The sequence below is a fragment of the Orussus abietinus genome, unplaced genomic scaffold (genome assembly GCF_000612105.2).
Source record: "Orussus abietinus isolate OABI.00-Male unplaced genomic scaffold, Oabi_2.0 scaffold4, whole genome shotgun sequence".
NCBI classification, from domain to species: Eukaryota; Metazoa; Arthropoda; class Insecta; order Hymenoptera; family Orussidae; genus Orussus; species Orussus abietinus.
The window spans coordinates 2,288,053-2,309,763 of record NW_019396014.1 but is presented as its reverse complement, the minus strand read 5'-3'; the positions used below and the strand labels follow the sequence as shown (position 1 = coordinate 2,309,763).

General features: G+C 54.3%; 1 protein-coding gene across 3 annotated transcripts in view; it reads right to left on the bottom strand.

The window, feature by feature from the left end:
• Window positions 1–18,412, bottom strand: part of LOC105695672 (dual 3',5'-cyclic-AMP and -GMP phosphodiesterase 11) — a 41,148-nt gene extending 22,736 nt beyond the window's left edge. For 2 of the 3 annotated variants that reach the window (XM_012417450.1, XM_023434652.1), the window contains exons 1-3: window positions 18,257–18,412; window positions 10,536–10,625; window positions 5,001–5,114 (exon numbers count right to left, since the gene is read on the bottom strand). In XM_012417450.1, the coding sequence (XP_012272873.1) occupies window positions 5,001–5,114; window positions 10,536–10,566 (145 nt within the window). In that variant the 5' untranslated portion in view covers window positions 10,567–10,625; window positions 18,257–18,412. The remainder of the gene's footprint in view (window positions 1–5,000; window positions 5,115–10,535; window positions 10,626–18,256) is intronic. The other variant, XM_012417455.1, reaches the window with a different exon arrangement.
• Window positions 18,413–21,711: the final 3,299 nt, after the last annotated feature.

Here is a 21,711-nt window from a genome sequence, read left to right as displayed (position 1 = left end):
AATTCAATGCTGCATAAAAGATGCCCTCTCCTCCAACCCCTTGTCAGCTCGTTCGCGATCCTACGAATTTAGACGACTTCTCGTCCGCTCTCGAGAAAACGAGTCGGGCTTGGCCTCGATGGGTCGGAAGTAAGATAAGCCGGGAAGCGATTCGTCTTTCTCGACGGACGCGGGAAGGTCCCGATCGGGCGGACGCGCCTCGTTGTCGGTGGTCAAGAGCGCGGGCGTCGTCCGGTGGGACGGTCGGACGATCGTCCTCGGTTCGAGACAAGCTCGAGGATTACCTCATGTTTCAGGAAGCGTCGCGTTAACCGGTCTCGCGAATCCGACTCTCGTCCTCAAAACGACCGGGATTCCGTCGGGCCGGACCTTGCCATGAGGCAAGTCTTCCCCGAGCACCCATCGTTTCGTCGACTCGAAACACGTTTTCCATTCCGCCCGAAAATCTGTATCGATTTTTTTTTTATCCTCCAGGCAAGGGCCAAATTTCCAAGGCATCCAGATAATCCCAATGGCCCCTACTTTTCCGAAAATTAGAAATTTTTTTTCCTGCCAAATTGCACTCACTTTGTACCGTGTTGTACCGTTGGAACAATTATCCTAACCGCAAAGTTATGACGAGGAAGGGGGGTACCAGCGTACGTGTGTACGATTATTAAAATGATTCCTTGTCAGAGAGTCGGCGACTAATCCCAGATATCTCCGAGTCACGGGAACGTTATCGGGCCGAGAGCGGTAATTTATTGGAAAACGATTTTCGCGGTACTTTGCGTCAGCCCGGGTTCGGGCTCCATTCGGGGAAAAAGCCTTCCTGGGCCCCGGGACCGCCTCGACGAGTCGGTCATCGATCACGAGCGTTCGCGATTAAGCGAGGAAAAGGGTCTTAAGGCGATATCGAAGATCGGCTATCTAAGCGTGCCGTAAAGTCGCGCGATAAGGGGAAGGCATAAGAACGAGGACCCTCGACTTAGTCCAACTCCTCGCGGCCCGTTATATATATTTTACAACGTGACTTTTACGATTCGCCCGACTTCGAGGAACCGAAGAGAAACGAGAGAGATTTTTTTCGCATCCGGCGCTGCAGTCACTCGGAGAAACGATTCCGCGCGACGTGCCGAATCGCTCGAATTTCGATGCCCGTCATCGGGTATCGGGAATAAAGAAAAAAAATAATTACCACCGAGGTTAAAATCGAATTTAAAATCCACCCCTAACCTTAAAAATTGTATTCAACCCGCAAGAAAAAATGAAAAAAAATAAATAAATAAAAGAAAAACGATTAAAAAAAAAACAGAAGAAGATTCTCGAGTTATCCCGAATTCCCGCGGCCGCTATCCGTGCCCAAAGGATGCCGATGCCTTCCTTCGAGCAAAGCCTCTTTATCCGGGGATTACCGGAACGAAAAGGGAACTACGCGTGAAGATCGGAAGATGTACCTCCGATACATATTTCCGATTTGTCGCGGCGACTCGCAAACCGGCGGAGCCAATCGGAAGCGTTCCGCTGGTGGGTCGCCCTCCTCGATTTCTCGCGGTCTCGGGCCGAAGGAACCACTGGGAAGGGAATTCGCGTCTACGAGGAACGATGGAAACTTGACGAGCGCGCATCCCGCGAAGGAGAAATCGCAAATCGTCGATTTTCCGCCCCTCGGTTCGCGGAATCCTTCGGCGTGCGGGGCGCCTCGATCTCCAGGCTAAATATCGGCCACCGTCGCGCAAAAACCGGTGCCTACGATTCCGCGAGGGAAGACGCACGCGTAATTCGCATGTCCCGTTTCATACGCGTAATCTCTCCTCGGAAGGGCCATTAGGCGAGTTTCCGTGAACGAGCCGAGCGTAAAGGCGTCTCACGCGAAGCCCGATATCCACCTTTCCTTTGCTTCCTTTCTCTCCCGTCCCTCCGCCGTCGAATTCCCGTATCTTCGCTCGACCTTCCTCCCCTCCCAAATAACCAACCGAGCAAGATTCGCCTCTGCGGGGAAAATACCGCGGAACGTGGAACGTTCCGTCGACCGGCTAATTGACGAGGGAAAGTTCGACCGGCCGCGTGTCGTTTTCGTCGGCGCGTCAATATTTTTCCGGCGCGTCTTTGCAGCCGGCCAGAGGCCGCAAAGACGCGCGTAAACCGGAAGGAGGTCGGCGACGACTTCCGCCGTTGGCGACAACGCGGTGATTCGTCTCGTCGAGCCTCGACGAGTGGCCGAAACCTCATTCCGAGGCGGGAGGACGTCAAATCCGGGCGTTTACCGTTTTGCGGAATCCGTGGCGTCGGCAGGACGGCGGCCATCTCGCACCGGGCGCGGTAAACGGTGGTTTCCGCTCGCAAATTGAACGAAATTCGGGCGAATCCTGGCGTCGACGCGCGGTCGAGAAAGGAAGAGCCTACCTAACATCGACAGGAAATTCGAGAGGCCCGCGGCCGCATGGACGTCCACGCGGACAAATGGACCCGGATTTCGTTCCCGTGGAGTGGGCCAATAAAAGCCGGGACGAGTTAACCTCAAAAGCGGAGAATCCTCGAGCCGAGGGTCCCCCGGCGTGTTCCTCGTCGAGATTCCCTCGTTAATCTCCCCCGGCCGGAATCCGCGTAATGGCGACTTCCGGCCAGCTGGAAGAAGGAAGCCGGGATTCGGTCGCGTCGTCGGGCCTCCGGATCCGCTCCACTCGCGGGTAGAAAGCGGCCGGTTGCGGAACCGGCCGATTAAACGTGGCTCGACTATCGGGTTACGACCTTCCGCTCTCCGGGCGCCCACGCGGCCGCTCCGCCGCGGATTGACCCACATCGCCCCCGAGCGGCGTCCGCGCGCGTCCGCCCGCGGAGCTAGACTCCGACGAGCGGAGTCGCGAATCGCCTGCGAGACCCCCCGCGGAGACGCGGAACCGGGTCAATGTCGCCTCGAGACGTCGACCGGCCACGCCGTTCTCCGAGCAGGACCTCCCGCTGGTCAAGGTCGACGCTTTCGGCGTTTCCGTTGCGGGTGCGAGGCAGTGGGGAACGGAGATTCCCGTACCCTTTTCCGCGCCCTCCGTAGACTCTCGGGAAGCACAATTTCTGGGACTAACGTCTAAGACTAAGTCGGGGAGTCTCATTCGGGATCCGAGTCGAGGTCGGCGTTTAAATCTCGGGGGAGCGTCGAGGTCGCCTCCTCGGTCGGCCAAGGTTAACGGCTCAGAAATTTTCAGGAGCGGTCCCATCGAGCGCCTGGACCGCGCGAAAGGCGACATCCGAGATGCGAGTCGCGAAAAAAACCGGAAACGATTGAAGTCGAGACCGAGCGGGGAACTCTTCCACTTTTCGGGGGAAGCCTCCAATTTCCGGCGGCGCCTCTTGGCCCCCTCGGTCCGAGATCCAAGAGACGGGGTCAATACGTTGGGGTCATCGCGCGAGGCGCATCGAATTAGCCACCCGCGGGGCAATTGACCCCGGGGACAATTGCGGCCTCCTCTCGTCGGCCGAAGACGGGCCCCGGCCCGTCTCTCGTCGCGCTCCGTTCGGAAGAATCGCGACCCAGGAGGTACTGATTACGACGTGTTCGATGGATCCTCCGGTCCGGGTCCCCGAGAGCGGTCGCCGGGAAGATATTCCGGGTAACGTTTCATTTTTAAGGAGCTCGATGCCAATTTTTTTTTTTCCCCGTATTTTTTAATTAAAAAATCGACGCGCCCCTCGCTTCGTTGCCAGAAAAGGTACCACGACGAGGGACTCGTTCGTTACCCCGGGTTTCAATCCGGAGTCCTCTCTCCCTCTCGTTGCTGAATATTGAATTAGTCGGTCGCGGAGGAATTAACCCCGGGGCAATTGCGGACTCCTCTTCCCGGCCAAAGCGACGCGCGATTCTCAATCTTAAGGCCTTAGGCCTCGTTTCCCCCGGTCGTTCTCTTCCCCACCCCGTGGAGGAGGAACCTCGGGCGCGTTACGATCGTCCCTAGGGAAGCGCTCGTCCGGGAACGCTCGGGGGCCTCGAGCAGGGCATCCCTGAAAGGGAGGCGAAATTGCGAATTGCTCCTTCCCCAAAGAATATCCCAGAGGGGGTTTCGAGATATCACCGGGAGAACGGTAATTATTAATAACGGACGAAGGGATCCCGAAAGCAAGAGATGCGTCTTAAAGGAAAGGCAAAAGAGCCAAAGGACGAAGGAGGCGCTCCCGCGGGAATAATTTCCCCCGGAAGGTAAGCAAAAAGTGAAGAAATTAAATCCTCGAGTTCAATCGCGCCAGAAAATGCGGAGCAAATGCTTCGAAGCGTTCCCTTTTCTTTCTTCGTTTCGGCAATCGTTCGCAATCGATATAGCGGAAACGTTTCCCCTCCGGACCTGCCGGTGAGTCGCCAGGAAATTAATGTCAGGCTTAATGGAGCGTTCCTCGCGTTGGCCCTTTCCTGTCCTGCCTTATCCGCATGAAATATTAATTCTCCTATCCTATACATAATTAATCCGAACGACGATTCCCCCCGAGGGCTGTGCCCTCGACTCGAGACAATGCGAGTCGAACGTCGCGAGCTCTTCGGGCCGTTGAGTCCATCCGAGACGTCATGACGATCATCGATCGTCGCTTCCGAGAAACTCGACAACCCCCCGGAAAGGATATCCTGTCTTTTTCTCGATCGACGAACTATTCGCGGTAAAATGACTCGTCGCGCGTTCCTCAGACTCCAAAGACGCAACTAATCGTTCGTCGACTCGTCGTCGCGTCTCTCGAGTTTCACGTCTTTCCTCTGGTCTGGAAACTCCGACCTGGGAAATGTTTCGTTTCAAATATTCCTCGTCCTTCTTGGGTCCTCCTTCCTTCTAGAAATTCGACAGTTCCCGCTTCTGAAGGTGCTTTTCGAGCACCCTCTCGGATCCCGGCGCGTCTCCTCCTCTTAACGAGAAGTTCTCGGGGACGTTGCGTCGTCGTCACGTACCAAAGTTGGCAAAGTTCGGCCGATTAGGATCCCGCCGAGGTTGCGGTGGGACCCCACGAGGCCGGAGAAAGATGTAATTAATTGTTCAGAGTCTTACCCGGCTTCCTGCGAGAGCTCCAAAGCACGGGAGGGTGCGCGGCGGCGGCGACGGCGGCAGCGACGGCTCCAGGGTTACTGCCGGTGGCTGCCAGCTTGGCTGCGTTCCGCGAACCTGCGAAAACATCAAACAATAAACCATCAATGTCTTCATCGAACCAATCGAATCGCCGCCTACGGTCGGAGAAACTGCATGGGAAAAAGAAATGGTGAAAGTCTCCAGGAAAACAGGGAAAGAGAAGGGTCGTCGAAAAGTCGGTATCTTCGATAGGGGTGTAAAACCGAAGAAGCGGGGGAAATTAAAAGCAAGGGAACGCGACGGAGCGACGAACAGAGGTCAGAGGTTAGAGGAGAACCATTTCACGAGGGGTCGGAGAACAAAGGACAAGGGCGAGCGGTCGAAGGTAAAGGTAACGGGTCGGAGGACGTATTAGAAGTTGAAGAAATGCTCTTAAAAGTTATTACGGTGGCGTAAAGGTGAGGTGAAATCGATCGGTGCCTAGAACGAGAAACCAGGGGCCGAGACGAACGCATCGGGACGTGGGGCGCGGTTACAAGGGGATTAGTCGACAGCGACGAGAACAATTTGCGATCCTTCCAAGGATCGGTCGTCAACGCGGGCGGTATTCGTTCCTACGGCCACCCGTGGATCGTTCGTCACCCGGGTTCGATAAAGGAACGCGGGGCTCGGGGACCACGGCCTCGAGTTGTCGGCGAACCGTTATCGCGGTCGGGGGGACCAACGACGGTGGTCCTTCGTCCATGGGGGTCGCGACGCCGGCGAGGACTATCTCGTTACCTTCGAGACCCTATCGTTGTCGCAGCGGTCGTGCCGATAACGATAATCGCGCACCCGCGATTAGACGCAAAGACGGCGGGAGGAAAAGAGGGCTAAACAAACCGGGTAAGCCGAGGTCGGCGATAGGAAGTCGTCCCCCAACTATCGCGTCGGTATCCCAGGTCGTGACGATCGCTCGCTAATTCCGATAAACGGGATTTCCCGTGCCAAAAGAGCCGGGCGTCGAGCAAGCGCGAGGGCGCCGCGATGCCCAGGATTATCGCGCCGGAAACTTTCCGAGACTCCGGGGATGCGTCGAAAGACCACCGAGATCCCGCGATACTTAACCTGGCGATGCTCGGATTCGGTGTACCTCGTAGTTGCATCACCCGATAAGAGCAATCTCGCGCGTCGAGATTAGACAAGCCAAGTCGGATCTCCAAAACAAAGGAGGTCGATTTCCTCGTAACGCGCTCCTGGTCGCGAGCTGGGTAGCGTCTCGTCCTCTCGTCAACGAGGAGCCCGAGGCGCGGAATAAATGCCTGGCCAAAACGTCGAACGAATGGACGAGATTAGCGAATATATAAGTAACCCTCCCACAACATTTCCGTCCTTCGTCGCCCGGAACGTTGCTCGCAAACTCGGGCGCGTCGGGACCCCAGTCTCGAACGAGACGCCCACTCGATCGGCGTCGTCCAAGGGTAGCTCGCGAGCCGATTAACAAATTCCCGGATTTGGATCAAACTTACGGGCACTTCCGACGCTTAGGCACCCTCGTCCAGAGGCGGAGCCGAAGATCGCGGGAACTTTCGGCCCGTCCAATTCCAAAGGTAAGAGCACCTTGCGGAGCCTCTTGCCGTCCATCCTTCGGTTCTTTAGGTTCCTTCGGTCTCTCCGGGCCGGACCTCCGAAAGGAAATGGCTGGGGCCCGGGCCGATCAACCCCTTTCGCGAAAGGTATCGACCCCGCGTCGAAAGGGGGTGCGTGATCCGAGTGGTTTTCCCCTCCGTAGCGTCCGCCGAACGTCCACCTACGCGAAGGTGGGTCGTTACTCGATCTCGTGGGACGCCCTCGCGTCGCGCTAAGTGTCCCCGGGTCTCATCAGCCTAATGGCCGCAAATTATCGTCAGCCAAATGGAATTATTGGAGCTAAATGTTTACCGACGTCATCGGACGGTCCCGGAATTGCGCGGCCGCGCGCGAGAGAGCGTGCACGCGCATAGGCGTAGGTCAGGCGATGGAGACATCGACGGTAAGGACTTTCCCCCCTCGTCCGATCTTCCGGGCGGTCTCCCGGGAAAGTAACCGCGGCGCGTCCACCGCCCGGGCCGGAATTCGACGGCGAGCGCCGCGACGACCCAACCCACGGCGCCGCGGCTCGGTGGCGAGGTATCGGGTGGCGATTGCGGAATATTTCGCAAAACGGCGGCCGCGCCGGTCGGCCCGGTTATCCGATACGTGGGCACGACGCGGGGATAATCTCGAAACGCGATCGTTGGCGCCAGTCGATACGCAACGCGCTCGCGCCGCCGGTAAACGGTCCGCGGCCCCCCGGGACGCGGGGGAGACTCGTAAACGCGGCTCCGGAATTCCGGAGGGCCGCTTCCAGGCCGCGGCGACGCTCCTCCGGCGGACTCGGTTACGCAACGCGGCGACGCGGATCGGCCGGACCTCTGGCTCGGGACGTAAACGAGCGCCGATTGATTTACGGCCGGTGAGAGGTCGACGCGTTTCCTCGCGCCGGAGACGAGGAACTCCCTGGAGAAGGCCTCGTCGAGCGAGCGATAACGGACGATACGATCCGCTTCGCGGAGAAATTCGTTAATTCGTACTGTGGCGGTCATAGTATATATATATTAGAAGTTCTTCCTTCGACACGGGCCTTCGATAGCCCAGCGGTTACGCTCACCGCTCATACCATGTAGTCTTTCGGGTTCGAATCCCGCTCAGGAGAGATTTTTCGGTGTCTAAGGCAGGGTCTGCCTGATAGCCTTACTGACGAGTCCACACACAGGCAGACCCGGGACGAAACACAACAAACAGGGGACACACACTATCATTCCACACCTAAGCCCAAAGTACGAACGGCGTCGCGTCGGTAGGATGCGTCGCAAGAAGCTGATGAAAAGGAGGAGTCTCGAGGGATCGCCGAAAGATCCCGTCCGGGTCTTCGACGATAAGATCGGCCCCGAGGAACGAGGCCGATCGCGCGAGGGCAGGAGGAGCGACGCCGAGGACGCCTCGTCGATGGCCGTTAATAGAGGTCGGCGGAACGACGGAGGGAAATAAAACGGAGAGGGCGGCGCGGGCGGTCGGATGTCGGATCACGGCGGGAAAGAGCCGTTAAAAGGGAAGACGAGGTCGCGATCAATCGGCGCCATTTGCATCGTCAATGGCGCTCTTGCGGGCCATGGACCGATTACAGGTGCCGCGACTAGTCGGCCGCGGCCCCTAACGAGGCCTAATTGGAGCCGCGCAATGGCGTCCCGACGGTCCGAGTCGATCCGAAAAGTGGGTCGACTCGATCGGGAGACCGAAATAAGTAACGCCCGAGCCCGAAATCCGGACACCGGTCAATGGACCCCGCGCGAGGAGTCTCCCGACCAGGGTCCGTCCTCCACCTTGGAAGCCCCGTCGCTTTCGAGGCGACAGCGGAACCGGCCGCACCCTGGGAATTTCCCTCCGCTACTTTTCCCTTCGCGGGACGTTTTCCTTCCGTTCGTAAACTCGAAAGACGTCTTCCTTCCGTTCGTAAACTCGAGAGACGAGGAAGAGACTCCCTCGAGACCGCGCTACGTTCCTTCCGGCACGTAGGAAGACGCGCCGGTCGGACCGGATCCGGTCGCCGCCTCGAGAGCCCTTGCCGCTTTCCCCGAAGGAAAGGGCGAACGAAATTTTCCTCCTTTTTCGAAGAGTGGGAGGGGAGGGGCGCGAGCGTTTCCCAAGGACCTAGAAAGGCGCGATCCCCGAGAGAATACGCGTCTCTCGGCGTTATTGCGACAACGTTGACGTATCTATTTACGCGGATACTTTAGAGGCGCCATACCGACGGTCGCGTTCGGACGTCGAGATAGTTGCCGGCCGTACATATAAGCGTAACGTATTACGTGCGCGTCGTCCGCGTTGGAGTCGTATACGCGCTTCGGATATCGCGTCGGGTATCGCGCCGGTAATAACGACGGACGCCTTCTTACATAAAGCCCCGGCGAAGGCTGAAGGAGTCGCGCGCTTAAATTATAGCCCCTCGGCTCGACAAAGAAAGAGAGAGAGAGAGGGAGGGAGAGATCGGTGACAATTACCCGGAACGACGACGATCTACCGCGCCGTTTCCCTCCGAAAAACGTTCTACGGGAGTTAAGACGCAACTCCGCTCGAGAGGCCTCCACGAAATTCCCGATTCTACTCGCCGAATCCAGGACTCGGAATTTCACCCGGGCGTAGATTTTATTTTTCTTACCTCGTCTCGTTAACGTTAAACGTTCCCGAACGTCTCATCGGGGACTTATCGCCCTTTCGAGGGTATCGATCCAACGCTCTTCCCCGCGAAAACCACGGAATCGAGGGAAAATGACCGACCCTTTCGATTTCGACGACAGTTTTCGGGATTTCGCGTCAACTTCCGACCCGCGATCGGCGTCGAACGCGTTTCTCTCTCCGTCGGTTCGGATACCGAACGGTCGTTGGCTTCGCGGTTCCCGCGGCTGCCGCTAGATGGCGGGGCCAGCGCCCGCTCTGTTCGCCAGTGCCACGCGAGATGGCAGCACCGAGCCACCTGTGCGCGAGCCGCTGCCCGTGTCGCCCTCCGACTCGACTCTGACGAACCAGCCGGCGACGCGATCGTTTCGGACGATAGCGGCGTACCGCGGCCCATCGATCGTTTATCGATTTGACTCGCACTTCCCGGGAGTTCGCTTGCAAATCTTCTCTAGAGGCCCATCCAAGGCCGATAAACAAAAGGGCCGACACCTCGCTGAAGAAAACGGAGGACGGAGCCCGAAGGTGAGGTGTGACGCGTCCCGGATCGACCTTGGCTTCGTCGCGGGAGATTCCGAGGATAGGTGGTGGAATTTCATGGTCGAATCGCGCTTCCGGATGCAAATCGTATTTCGGAGTCGGCAGGCGGCGTTTTATCGGCGCTCGCTCCTAACTCCGTCGCCGCCGGCTCTATATCGCGTCTCCGTTATCTCCGCGGACGCGCGACGCAGGTTCGCCGACGATGCGGCGCGGGCGGTTTCGTTTCATCCGCGCCGCGGAATGGCACAGGCGTTCCAAATCGTGGGATTTCTCGGTAAAATCCGAGCCGCGCGCAAGGAGGAAGACTTTCTAACTCGAGGCGACCTCCCGGCCGCTCGATCTCTATCTAACGGCAATAACGATAACCGTAACTTTTTACCGTCCTACCCAGGTCGGAGACTCGGCGACGTCGGGAGAGGAAAGCGAATCGTCGCATCTGAAAACGTCCAAAAGGGGAAGGCGCTCGAGAGGAAAAATCGAAGGCTCCCTCGAAAAACCAAACAAGAACCATCGGTTAAACGGGAAGAAAATTACGGGCCGCTTTTAATCGTAAGTAGGACATTTTACCCTAGTCTCTGGGTCAGGATTAACGACTCGGTTTCTCGAGTGTCTCGCGATATGCAAAACGCGGGTTAACGGCCCGCTTTCCGTCGGTCCTCGCGGTCGTTACGTAAAGTATAATCGCGGACCTCCGGAATGCGCCCGATCGAAATATACCTCCGGAGACGTATGCGCAACAATTACCGGTATCGTCTTCTACTCCATGGTTCTCCATATTTTTCAGAGGGACCTCATGACGTCATCCGAGGAAGACACGGGGAACGGCGACGAGATCTGGAAGCAGAATTTCGGTTCGATCAAACGACGAGTCCCGCCACCCCCTCCACTTGGGGTCTACCTCGATCGCCTTGGCGCTCGATGACGGAAGGGAGGTAAAAACTTTTTCAGAAAAAGGAACAAAGTACGGCCGTTGCGCAAGGAGCGTACCGGACGTCGCGCGATACTCTTACGCAATGCTTTTTGCATCCCGACGTCCATTATTCCGCTGTACGTGCACTCGGTGCACCAGAAGCCAGGGGACTGCGCAAAAGAGAGACCCGGTCGAGACGATGGAGGAAAGGCGCCTTTCGAAGGTGTTCCCTTGCGATTCAATTTTCTCTCCTTTTCTTAAATCCTCGTCCTCGAGATCGAGATTAAAGGGCCAATCAGATTTTTCGGGCTAAACCCGGCGTAGGAGGGCCTTTCTGGAAATTGGACCGTCACCCCTGCATTTCTATACCTCCGATGGCTCTCCGATGCAAATTCCTGGACTTATAAGTCTCGCGAGATTGCCTTTATAATTAATAATGACAATTTATTCGGCTCCTTTTTATCGGGAGGCTCGGCGATGGGTACTTTCCCCCGCGGCGTTTTCTCTCGCTCGTCTCTCCCTTCGTGGTCGGCTACACCCCCGCGGGTTCCATGGCTAATTCTACTTTGGTATTTGCCAGGTCTCCGTAATCGATACGCATGGAAGACAAAATGGGAAAGAGAGAGAATTCCTCGAGGAATTGGTTCCGTCGACATCGACGGGGAAGGACGTCGCTTTGCCCGCCAATATCTGTCGAGTCTCTCGGCGTTTCCCGCCACTTGCCAGTATTTTCGGAAACAATATTTTCCCCCGAGACGAGACGAGGACTTTAAGGAAAGATGCGACGGGTCGAAACGTCGTACGACAAAACGGCCAAGTATTTTTACACCGAGAATCGCTATCGAGAGGCAAATCGTTATTTTATTTTATTTTTTTTCCACCGAAAATGGGATCGAAAAAGAGGACCTCGCGGAACAGCTGACGCGGGAAGGGCGTAAGAATTGTTACACCAGTCGTCCTTGGTGCCGCGCTATCGTGGTCTCTTGTAAAATGTTATATAACTGCGTATGGCGATAACGCTCCTGACATTTACGGATGCCAAACGGTTATTTATATCCGCGGCCTGGAGGCAGAAACTACGCTGAAACTTTACCCTATCGAATTAACTAGGCATATTCCGAAACGCATTTCCCGAATAGCCTCAAAGCTCGACGTCGTTAATTCAAAGGCGTCCTCGAATAAGCCTTCGTAATCCATTTTCACGTAATAACATCCCGTAGAATTCGTCTCGCGGGGGGTTCGTTTTACGATGACGTAAATCCTCCTTTCCAGGGTGGTCGATCCTTAGAAATCGAGGACTCCGGAAAATTAAGGGCTCCCCGCGAGAAATTACGTGGAAACTATTAAGGGGATTTTTTTTTCTTTTTTTTTTAATGCAGTTTTAAGAGGGAAACGCGGAAGCCGGCGAATCGGCGAGCTTCGCTTGGTCGTTAAAAGCTCGAATCCTTCTCGCCGTCGCCTACTAGGAGGAGGTATTAAAAGTTAAAGGAGAACCCACGGGGATGGCTCTTTCGATCAAACCGGGGCAAACTTCCTCGCGGGGACTTCGGAATAATAATTTGAATCGTTCGCCCCGAGACCCGAGGAAGGTCGTAATTTCCGTAGGATTAATTCGACCTGGGAAGCTGCGCCCTCAAGAATCACCTTCCGTAATGGAAACTCGTTCCAAGTTGTTAAGCGGATTACGGAATAATAACTCCGTTAAATGGATCGGCGGGGAAAACGCCGCGGCTCCCGATCCTGGGCGGAATTTCACCGGGATTTTCGTCATCTGGAGAAATTTCCGTTCCGTCCGATCTACACCTCCCTCCTCTCCTTCGTCATTTATATTCGTCGTGGAGAAAGGCGCGTCAATATTTATCCGGTATTAATTATTTATCTACGGGAACGCTTCAACGGAACGTAGAAGCTCATTGTAGAAAGATCCGCGAGTGGATTTATTACGAGGTGATCCCTCCCCGAGGGGCCAATTTTTCCTTTTTCAGTCATCCAAGAGTAACCACAACAATTTCGGCAATACTTCCACCGTGTGTCCACCCTTCGTGCAATTCGGTTCAACCCCCTGAGAAATTACCCCCGGAAGCGAAGCTCCCTCCGGCGTTCCGTCCGGGAGATTCCACCCCATCTCGTCGCCATTCTTTCCGTGCTTTTCCTCCCATTATCGGAGATAATGCGCCCCCCCCTAGGGAAGGTAATAGCATTAGATTTTATTTGCCGAGCAATCCGAAAGAATCTCCCAACCGAGTTCGGGAATACGAAGGGCCACCCATTCGCGACGGAAGAGACGATTTCGAAAGATGATCGGCCGATCCTTCTCGTCGGCCATAAAGGGTACTCGGTCATTTTCCTACCTCTTCGTTCGCCCTCGATGTCTCGTTCCCGTCGCCGTACCTCATATCAACCGTTCGTACGTCTCTTTTTAAACCGCGTCAATATTTCTTACGCTTCTCTTATCGGGGATATAAAAGTTCCTCGATACGCGAGGAGAAACGATTTGGAAGGATCGGATACCGGTGCTCGTCTACGACGGCTAAAGATTCCACTCGGTTCTTTTTCCTCCCTGTTCGATGCTTCCGTTCCGTCATTTTTTCGTCGACCCTCTCCCTCGGGAATTTCTTTTTAACCGGGGAAAAAAATTAATTTTTCAATTTAATTTGAATTTAGACAGCATTGGAAACATTCGCGAAGACCGAACGATCGGCTGGGTGGAATCTCGATAGCGTCTCGTAACGCGATTCGATCATATTTCCCGAGCATTTATTTAACGGTGATTACCGAATCGTCGATAGAGCGGCGTCGTTTGCCACCGAAACGACCGGCGGTCGCCGACGTACTTATTATTCCTGACGATCGGGCATTACGTGCGGCTCTGCCAAATGTTGCGAGAGAGTTCCCGAAACGAGGTCCAAAAAATGAGGGCCTCCGAAAGAGGTTCGTGTCGCTTCGCTCCAGCGACATTTAAACCGCCCTCCATATTTCTCAACGACCGAACAAGAGATATATATTTTTTCCCTTTGACTATTTCATACCTTTTCGTCCAATATATTTTTATACGCGTATATTACCATTTTGGATCTCGATCAAGGAGAAATACGCGAGACATCCGCTTCCCGTGTATTTACAGCCCCGCTTTGCGTTATCATCTGATAATAAATTCGCAAACTCGCGATGGATTCTCCTCGCGTCCCTTTTCGACGGGGTAAAAGTGGATTCATTGATTGCGGCTTTTATCAGGAGCCCGATATCTGGTTTTTTATTTTCTCCTCGGACACGCTCCGGGAGATCAGGGCCCACGTCGATGAATTCTCCGATCCGGCAAAATCCAGGAATATTCCACCGATTACCTCGATCCAATCAGCTCCGCGCCGTTTACATCGAGACTTCGGACCGGGTCTCGCCAATGTAATACTCTTAGAGAAAGTAGAGTCACTTCGTCGGGACGATAAACACGGTTAAGCAGCTTATTGTTCCCGTACACCTGTTGCCGCAATTTCTCCTAATCCGGTAACTCCGTTTTGCGCAAGTAGGCTGCTTCCTCTGACGCAATTTCCCGCCAAGAAACACCTTTGCGGATGTTCCTCTCTTCCGATTAGGAAACGAAAAAAAAAAAAGGAACGATCCAACTCGAGACCAGAGGATGGACGTGTTAATGATCCTCCGGAGACGGCGAGGCAACGTTTCCGCCGCCATAAAATACATTTTTCTTTTTCTCTCTCGCGAGGGCGTTTATTTTAAATCAAATATAAATGAAAGGAGGTTAAACGAAGCAGAATGCGGGGGATTAATTGGTCGATTTCATTCGATGCGGAAAAGGGGCGGAAATCGTCGAGTAAAAACGAGCCACGCGGGTACCGATGGCCGTGTTTGGTTTGGACTTTACGAGAACGGCAGATTTTTCCGGGATTTTCGAAAACCCAGTCGCGGCCCTCTTTCTCCCTCTTCCTCTCGGGGGGAAATTGAATTCTCCCGGAAGCGGGATTTCAGGGGTTTATCGGGCTGATTGGTTCGACCCTCCCCAGGTGCACCTAACAACGGGGTATCCTCGATTCACTTCGTGTTTCCATTTCTTCCCTCCCCCGTCCATCGAATCGAAGAGCGTTTACAGATCGAAAATGGCGAAAATGGGACGATCGGCCCGGAAAGACGTTTCTCCGATTTCGCGCGGATTCGAGGTTCGGGATTTTTTTTTTTATTTTTCGGAGCTCTCGAAAAAGGCGATCTCTTCCCGGGAAATTGAATTCCCCGCATGCGAGATTTAAGGGATTTCTCGGGTAGATTGGTTAGTTCCCACAGAATTGCATCAAATAACGACCGTGGTCATTATTCACAAAAAAAAAACCTGGAATTAAAAGGCATAAAAAAGTGAAATTTGTCCCAGAAAGGGCACACGAAACGACGCCGAGGTTTAATCCCGCGTGCCGACACGCGACGTCGATGTGCGATATCGACTCATCGATACCGATAATCGGGGCGTTACACCCGGGAAAAACCAAAGGATGCTCCGAAGGAGCGAGGCGCTCGGACGCAAAAGTGCATCGGAATTAAGGATGCACCCGCGTCAGGAATACCAATGCGGACCCCGGGGAGATTCTCAAACGGAGTCTCCCTCCTTAAATCCGCATCCCCGGGATTTCCCTCCGGCAAGGTCTCTCCGCGAGGAGGCGAGAGAATTCCGGGGCACGTTTCGCGAATTCCGGAAGAGGTTCGGAGCGGCTGTCTCGACGCGGCCACCCAGGCGTTATCGATCGATCCCCCCCTGTTACGATAAAGACGATATCGAGTCGCGCGGGATTTCGGGAGCGGAGGCGGAGAAAAGGGGAGAAAATTGCATTTCATTCGACGCACTCGGCCCGGCCCGAATCGACTCCCTCCTTCTTGTCCAAGCAATCGACACGACTGCGAGACAAAAGCGTCGCAAAGCCGCGTCCATTTACGAAACGGCCCTCCTATCACCAATGATAGGATTCCGTTTTTCGCCGTTTATCGGAGCCCCCCGTGATTCGGGGTAATTGCCGGGGCTAATCAAAGGCAAATGAGTCCTCCCTCGCGTCGAGTCGTTACCCACGTGCTCGACTTTCGCAATTATCGACGCGCTCGGTCGTGCGCCACGTCGGTACCGATCCCGAGGGGAAAAAAAAAAAAAAAAAAAAAATCATTGCTCGCCGAACGGGAATTCCCGCGAAGGATCGTCGTTTTCTCGCCTCGTTTCCCGAGTCGAGGTTTTCCGCCGAGCGTTTTTCCGGGCTTTCGGGGCGGAAGTCAATCTCGCGTTGACATCGTCGAAAGAGTTCGAACGGGTCTCGTCAGTTTTCTCGGTGGATTTGGGAGAAGGAACGAGAACGGGTCGGATTAAATCCTACGGGGAATCCCTCCGAGCCAGGAAATCCTCTCTCCCGAAATGGATTCGCCCCGAGGGCGATACCTCGCGACGTCGTCCTTTTATCGAGGATCGATTCCTCCGACCGAAGGGGAGCCCTTTTTCCGCGCGTGACGTTATCGGGAATTAATTTCACTTCCCCCTCCGACAGGAAACGGCTTGCCGAAGTTCGATGAATTTTTTCACGCGTGTTCCCCTCGCCCACGAGGTGAACCCCATCGTCGAATTGCGGAGCGAAGTAAGGGCGAGATGACGCCCGGGTCCGTCGATCGTCCAATTTCGGAGTTTTTCTGACGCCCCGTGAGGACTCCGGAGGACGACATCCCTGGGGGGATCTACGCGTCTCTTCCAGGACGACCCGCGAAGGAGAGGAATTTAAAGGACGGACGTCACCCGCGGAATAATTACGCGTACGACGCGGACGGTGCGTCCGGGACGGGGTCCCCTTTGGTGGATGCCCGAGCTGGATACGTCGCGAGGATTACGCAGGGATAACCATAATTTATGAAGCCCCGATAAGTCCTCGCTTCCTCTCGGGCGAACTCTACATCCGAGACGTCAGAGAGCGGGCACTCGTTCGTCCCGATACCGAAGGAGGTGCGACGCGTCATCTTGGCGTATCGCCTACCGACGTTTCGTCGACCTCTTTTTCTTTCCGCAACGGGTATTCCCAGGTATTCCTAGGAGAAATAAATTAGCCCGGGACTTCGGTTCCTCGTTGAATAATTCAGAGAGACGCGGATTCTCGTTAGGCTATCGTCCCGAGGATAATTCCCCGGATAAAGACCAAAAGTGGAAATACTGGCTCGAAGGAGGAGGAGGAGGGAAAGCAGGGAGCTCGGCGTCGAGTCGCGGTCCCGACGTCCGTTCGGTCGGGCCGAGTCGGAGTCGGCATTCCGGATAAAGTAAACGGACGCGTCCGGCGTCTCCGCTACGCGTAGGCAAGCGGAAAAGCGAGTCCTTCCCCGAGATTCGGCCCGCCTTCTCGTAAATCCCGGGCCCGATCGATTAAATCCCGGTCGAGGGCGTCAAGACGAACGACCTCGTTCCTCGTCCACGGGGGATCCCGGCCAGGGAGCATTACGTCGCGCCCTGAGCAGGTGAAAGAAAAAAATCTCCACGGCCGAGGGGACGAGGATTTACGAGGAAGAACCCTCGGTTAGAACCTCGGCGAAAAAATATCTTCGAACCCGAGGACCCCTCCCGAGACTCGGTCGTCCTCGAGGTCCTCCCTTCCCCCCGGTCGTCGGGAGGGTCGGAAGGGCCGATCGAGGATGATGGCGAGGAGGTCCGTGCCCTCGGGCTCCCCTCGGCAGGTGTCCGACCCTTCCGGAGCCACGTGACGACTCGGTTTATCCGTCCGGGCGGTCCCCCCGCTTCCAGGGCGACGACCGCGTCCGTTTCCCGTCCGGCCGAAAACACCGTGGAACCGCGGACCCTGGTCCTTATCGTTCCAGGAAGCGTCCCCCTCCCTCCGTCTTCGCGGCGCCGCGGCGGGGCGAGGAATCGCCGATTCCGCGGAAGGTCCGTCGACCTCGTCCCCTTCGACCGGTTTCCGTTCCTCGCGGCACCAGGGTCCGGGGACACGCTGGCTTTCCGGTTGTCAACGGGCTAAACCTTTCGACCGATCTCGCCCCCAGGTCGAGTCCCGAAAGGAGAGAAAAATTGGAAACTCCTCGGGAAATCCTCGACGAGAGGGAAAACCATCGAACAGGTCGGCGTCTCCACCGTCGGGGAAACGGCCCCGAGATTTGAACCGGTCACCCCCAAGGAAGAGGATCTCTTTCGTTTTCTTTCCCATCGAAATTCGCTTCGTCGGTAAAACCGTATCGTCCTGACGATTTTAATTGAAATACCCAATTAGGGTTCGATCGTCGCGGAGCAGCGGCCGGATTATTCCTTAGACGTAATTTTAAACCGAATATTCACGCGCGAGGCGAGACGAGGCTCGTTTTCGCACCAGTGTACACAGGTGGGACTGGGCATCGGCCGAGGAGCGCGCGTTAACGAATCGACCATCCGACCGAACCGATTCCTTCTCCGGTCTTCCCGGACAACGGTAAACCGTCGAAAGTTGCGAAGACTCGAAATTTTGGAAGGGTCGTGGGCGCAAAGAAACGGAAGAATAAAACACCGGGACGTAACGACGTCAGGTCCTATATCAGGGCTTCGACTTACCGGCGGTGAATGCGGAAAGCCTCGACCGTCTCCTCCTTCACGCTGTCGGCACTCGGAACACAAAGCCGGTAGAGGAAGAACCAGGTTAGGAATTCCGCCGGCGACCCGGGGGGACGCGGCGCGACGCGACGGAGCGGGGACGCGCGAGGCGCTCCCGCGGCAGGCTGGCGGACGACTGACGAGGGCCACGAGAGGACCGCCTTCGCCGGTCGGCCACCGCCGCCGCTGCCGCCGCTACGCGCCGTTGGGCGGCGCGGCAAGCGCTCGGCCCGCGATCGATGTCCCGTTGCCGGCCCGGAGCGAGAGAGACGCCGAACTGCCCGAGACCGGCGGAGAGAGAGAGACGGAAAGACGTCCGGTATCCAGGAAAGGCGGACGGGGATTTCGTCGATCGCGGTTGATGCAAAGCAAAGAATTCAGAAGTCCCATAGAAGCCCAGATCCTATATTATCACTTGATGCTCTAAAAATTAGCTAACAAATCAGAAGTGGGGGAAAAATAAAGATCGCTGTTTGGCCAGCGATATCTCACATACGGGAGGAAGAGAGACGCATATAGAAAGGCGAGTATCGGGGGTGAGATAAAGAAAGAATAAAATTCGGTACATATCGCCATAAGATTAAGAGAGATGGAGAGACGATTACAGCGCCGCCATCCGTAGGCTCACGCACTAATTGACGAGCATCGAACGTCCGTATCCTTCTGGGCTTCTACGGGGACTTCTGAATTCTTTGTGCAAAGGCTTGGAGAAACGCGGAGGGGAACGAAAACTCGGGGGAGTCGAGCGTGTCGTGGAATTCCACCCAAGAAGTGGGAAGGATCGAAAGAAGAGACGAAAAGGAAGATCCTTCGACGTCTCCGAGGCCGCGGCGATTCCTTTGCAATCGGTTGGACGTCGTAAAGACGGTCGACTTTCGAGAGTATCCCCGGGACGCGATCGAGCGAGGAGGAAAGAGGAAACAATTTTCTCTTGAGAATACCCGGCCCTCGATCCGGAGTACCGATATTTCGTCACGTTTCGTCCCCGCGGATGAATAATTCAGCGGGATCGCGAGACGGTGTCGGCGGATTTATGCGAGCTCCGAAAGTATTCGCGAGGCATAACGCGGAATTTGAATGCGCGTGCCGCGTACCGAGATTCCGCGGGATCCTTCCTCCACTCTCGCGAGCCTCTCTCCGGCCAGCAAACGTAACCTCCCTGGCCGCGAGAAATGCAATTTTGCGTTTTCACCGACCGCCTTTGTCACGAGTCGACGGGACGAATCATTTGCCACAAGAATCCTCGGGATTTGACCCACTCCCAAAGGATCGTTTCATTGAGAAAAGTCGCCATTTCTTCCCGTCGTTCGACAGGCGTAGGGACTGGACGTGGCGAGGAAGGCAATGAAAAATGCCATAGATCGTGTTTAATCTTATTAGATCTCGTGTATTATCCTGCAATATGTATAATACATATATATATATATATATTTAATATATACGCTCGGATGTATGAGTATGCACGTAGGTATATGTATATTCGCATATATACGCGTATGTACAGATCCGAATGGCGAGCCGATGCGAAATTCGACGCGAGTCGACGCCCGGTGATTCGATTAATTCGAATTCACCGGTTCACTTTCTTTTTTTTTTTTTTGTATTTCTTGTTTTCTTTTGTAACGCACTTCGCTTCTTCGCGTGGATGTCACCTACGCGCGATACGTACAGTAGGCAGGAGTACTATTATTGTTAAAGGTTTATCGTTAATACACCGTGGAAGTTTCTCCGCTCGAGCTTATTCTTCGCGGCTCTGGTGGATCTCCGGGAGAGAATAATTCCTAGCCGCTAGATATGTCATTAAAATGCCGACGCCGATCCATTCTCGAGGTTCCCCTCGCGAAAGGGGAAGAAGGACGGCAGTCGTCCCCAAATGGAGCGATTCTTGTCGCCGAAAATGCATCGGCTGCATTCATTTTTTTTTTTCCCCTGTACTCTTTCGTTTTGCATTGTAAATCATTTCGTACAATTAACGGGGAAAATCGCATTAGTTAGACCGTGAAAGAATAATTTGTAAAATCGATCGTTTTCCCTTGGATCGAGAATCCAAAGACGGGAAAGTTGAAATCTACCCCCGAATGGAAAACGAGCTCGATAGGATTTTTTTGGTGAAACTCCTCGACCACTTGTGACGTTTGACGAGAATAACGAATGTTGCACGTTTCGGGTTCGTCGTTACTTCCGCGTTATTCCTACTCATTGTACGATTTTCCGCGCAATTTGCATTACAATGCAAGCACGAGAGTTTTTCGTGGCTTCCCTCTACCTTGGAACGTTGATTTAATAAATCCTCCTCTTCTCGCTACAAGCTACAAAATTACTTTTAAGCAACTTTAATATAAAATGTCGTCTTAAACTCTAAGACAGTATTCTCGCTTGCTCGGCCTCTCGCTTTCTCTCCCGCCCTTTCTCTCTCTCCCATTCTCTCCTCTTCGCAAGCTCTCCCCTTTTGTCCCACTAAGAGCGAATAGGTATTAGTGCACCTCGTCGACAAACAAGAACATTTTAGTGGCGTCTTTTTTAGAAAATTAATTTCTCTTTTTTGTGTATTCTCTTTTCTGCACCCGTGAGTACTACTCCGAAAGTGCGACGCGAAGTCCGGAAATGCCCAAAAATCCCGCAAAATTTATCATCTTTGATTATTCGCGCCGCCGTTTTATTTTTCGAAAATGACCCGACTCCGAGCTCTCCTTGGGATCGTCGAAGTCAATTTTGAATTCGAACATGCCACGAGTTTTCTCTCCGTTCCGCTTTCGAAAAAGAAAATCCCCACGACGCCTACTCTTGCCCACCACCGATACAATTATATCTTTTACCGTATCACAGACTAAAAATGCTTTGGTCTATAATATATATATTGTTTACACCTTGTATTTTTCGGCGCACTCAAAGGGACGGAGAAGATCCGTAAAAATCGATCTTAATCCTTTTACTTTTTCATCAAAGGCTGATTTAATGTCGGCATTCGGTTTATTTTCAACTCCCGATTAGAGATTAAGTTGAATCATCTCTCGATAAGTTTTCCCTATTCCCGTTAATTGCGCCGAAAAGTCTAAAAAAAATAAAAGCGGGAGCTCCCGACGAATCGTCGAATCGAGACGCGTCTCCCCCTCCTACCCTGATTCCTCGAAATCACGCTTTCCGAAATCCCTCCGAAATTTTCCAAAATGGCCCGTGGAAGAGAGCGCACGCTTAATCGGACGCGAAAGTGCCCGTGAGGAAAACCAAAGCAGACTTTTCGAAAGTCCCTCCAATTTGAAAAGCCTCCGAAGCTTATTCAAGGTACCCCTTTTTTTTTCTCATTTTCTGATTCTGCTCCTTCCCCTGTAACTCCTTCATCGATTGACGCACCGCTCTCAATTAAAACAGACCCTGTCAGAAATTTCGGCTGTACATACTCGAAATGAAGTAAAGGG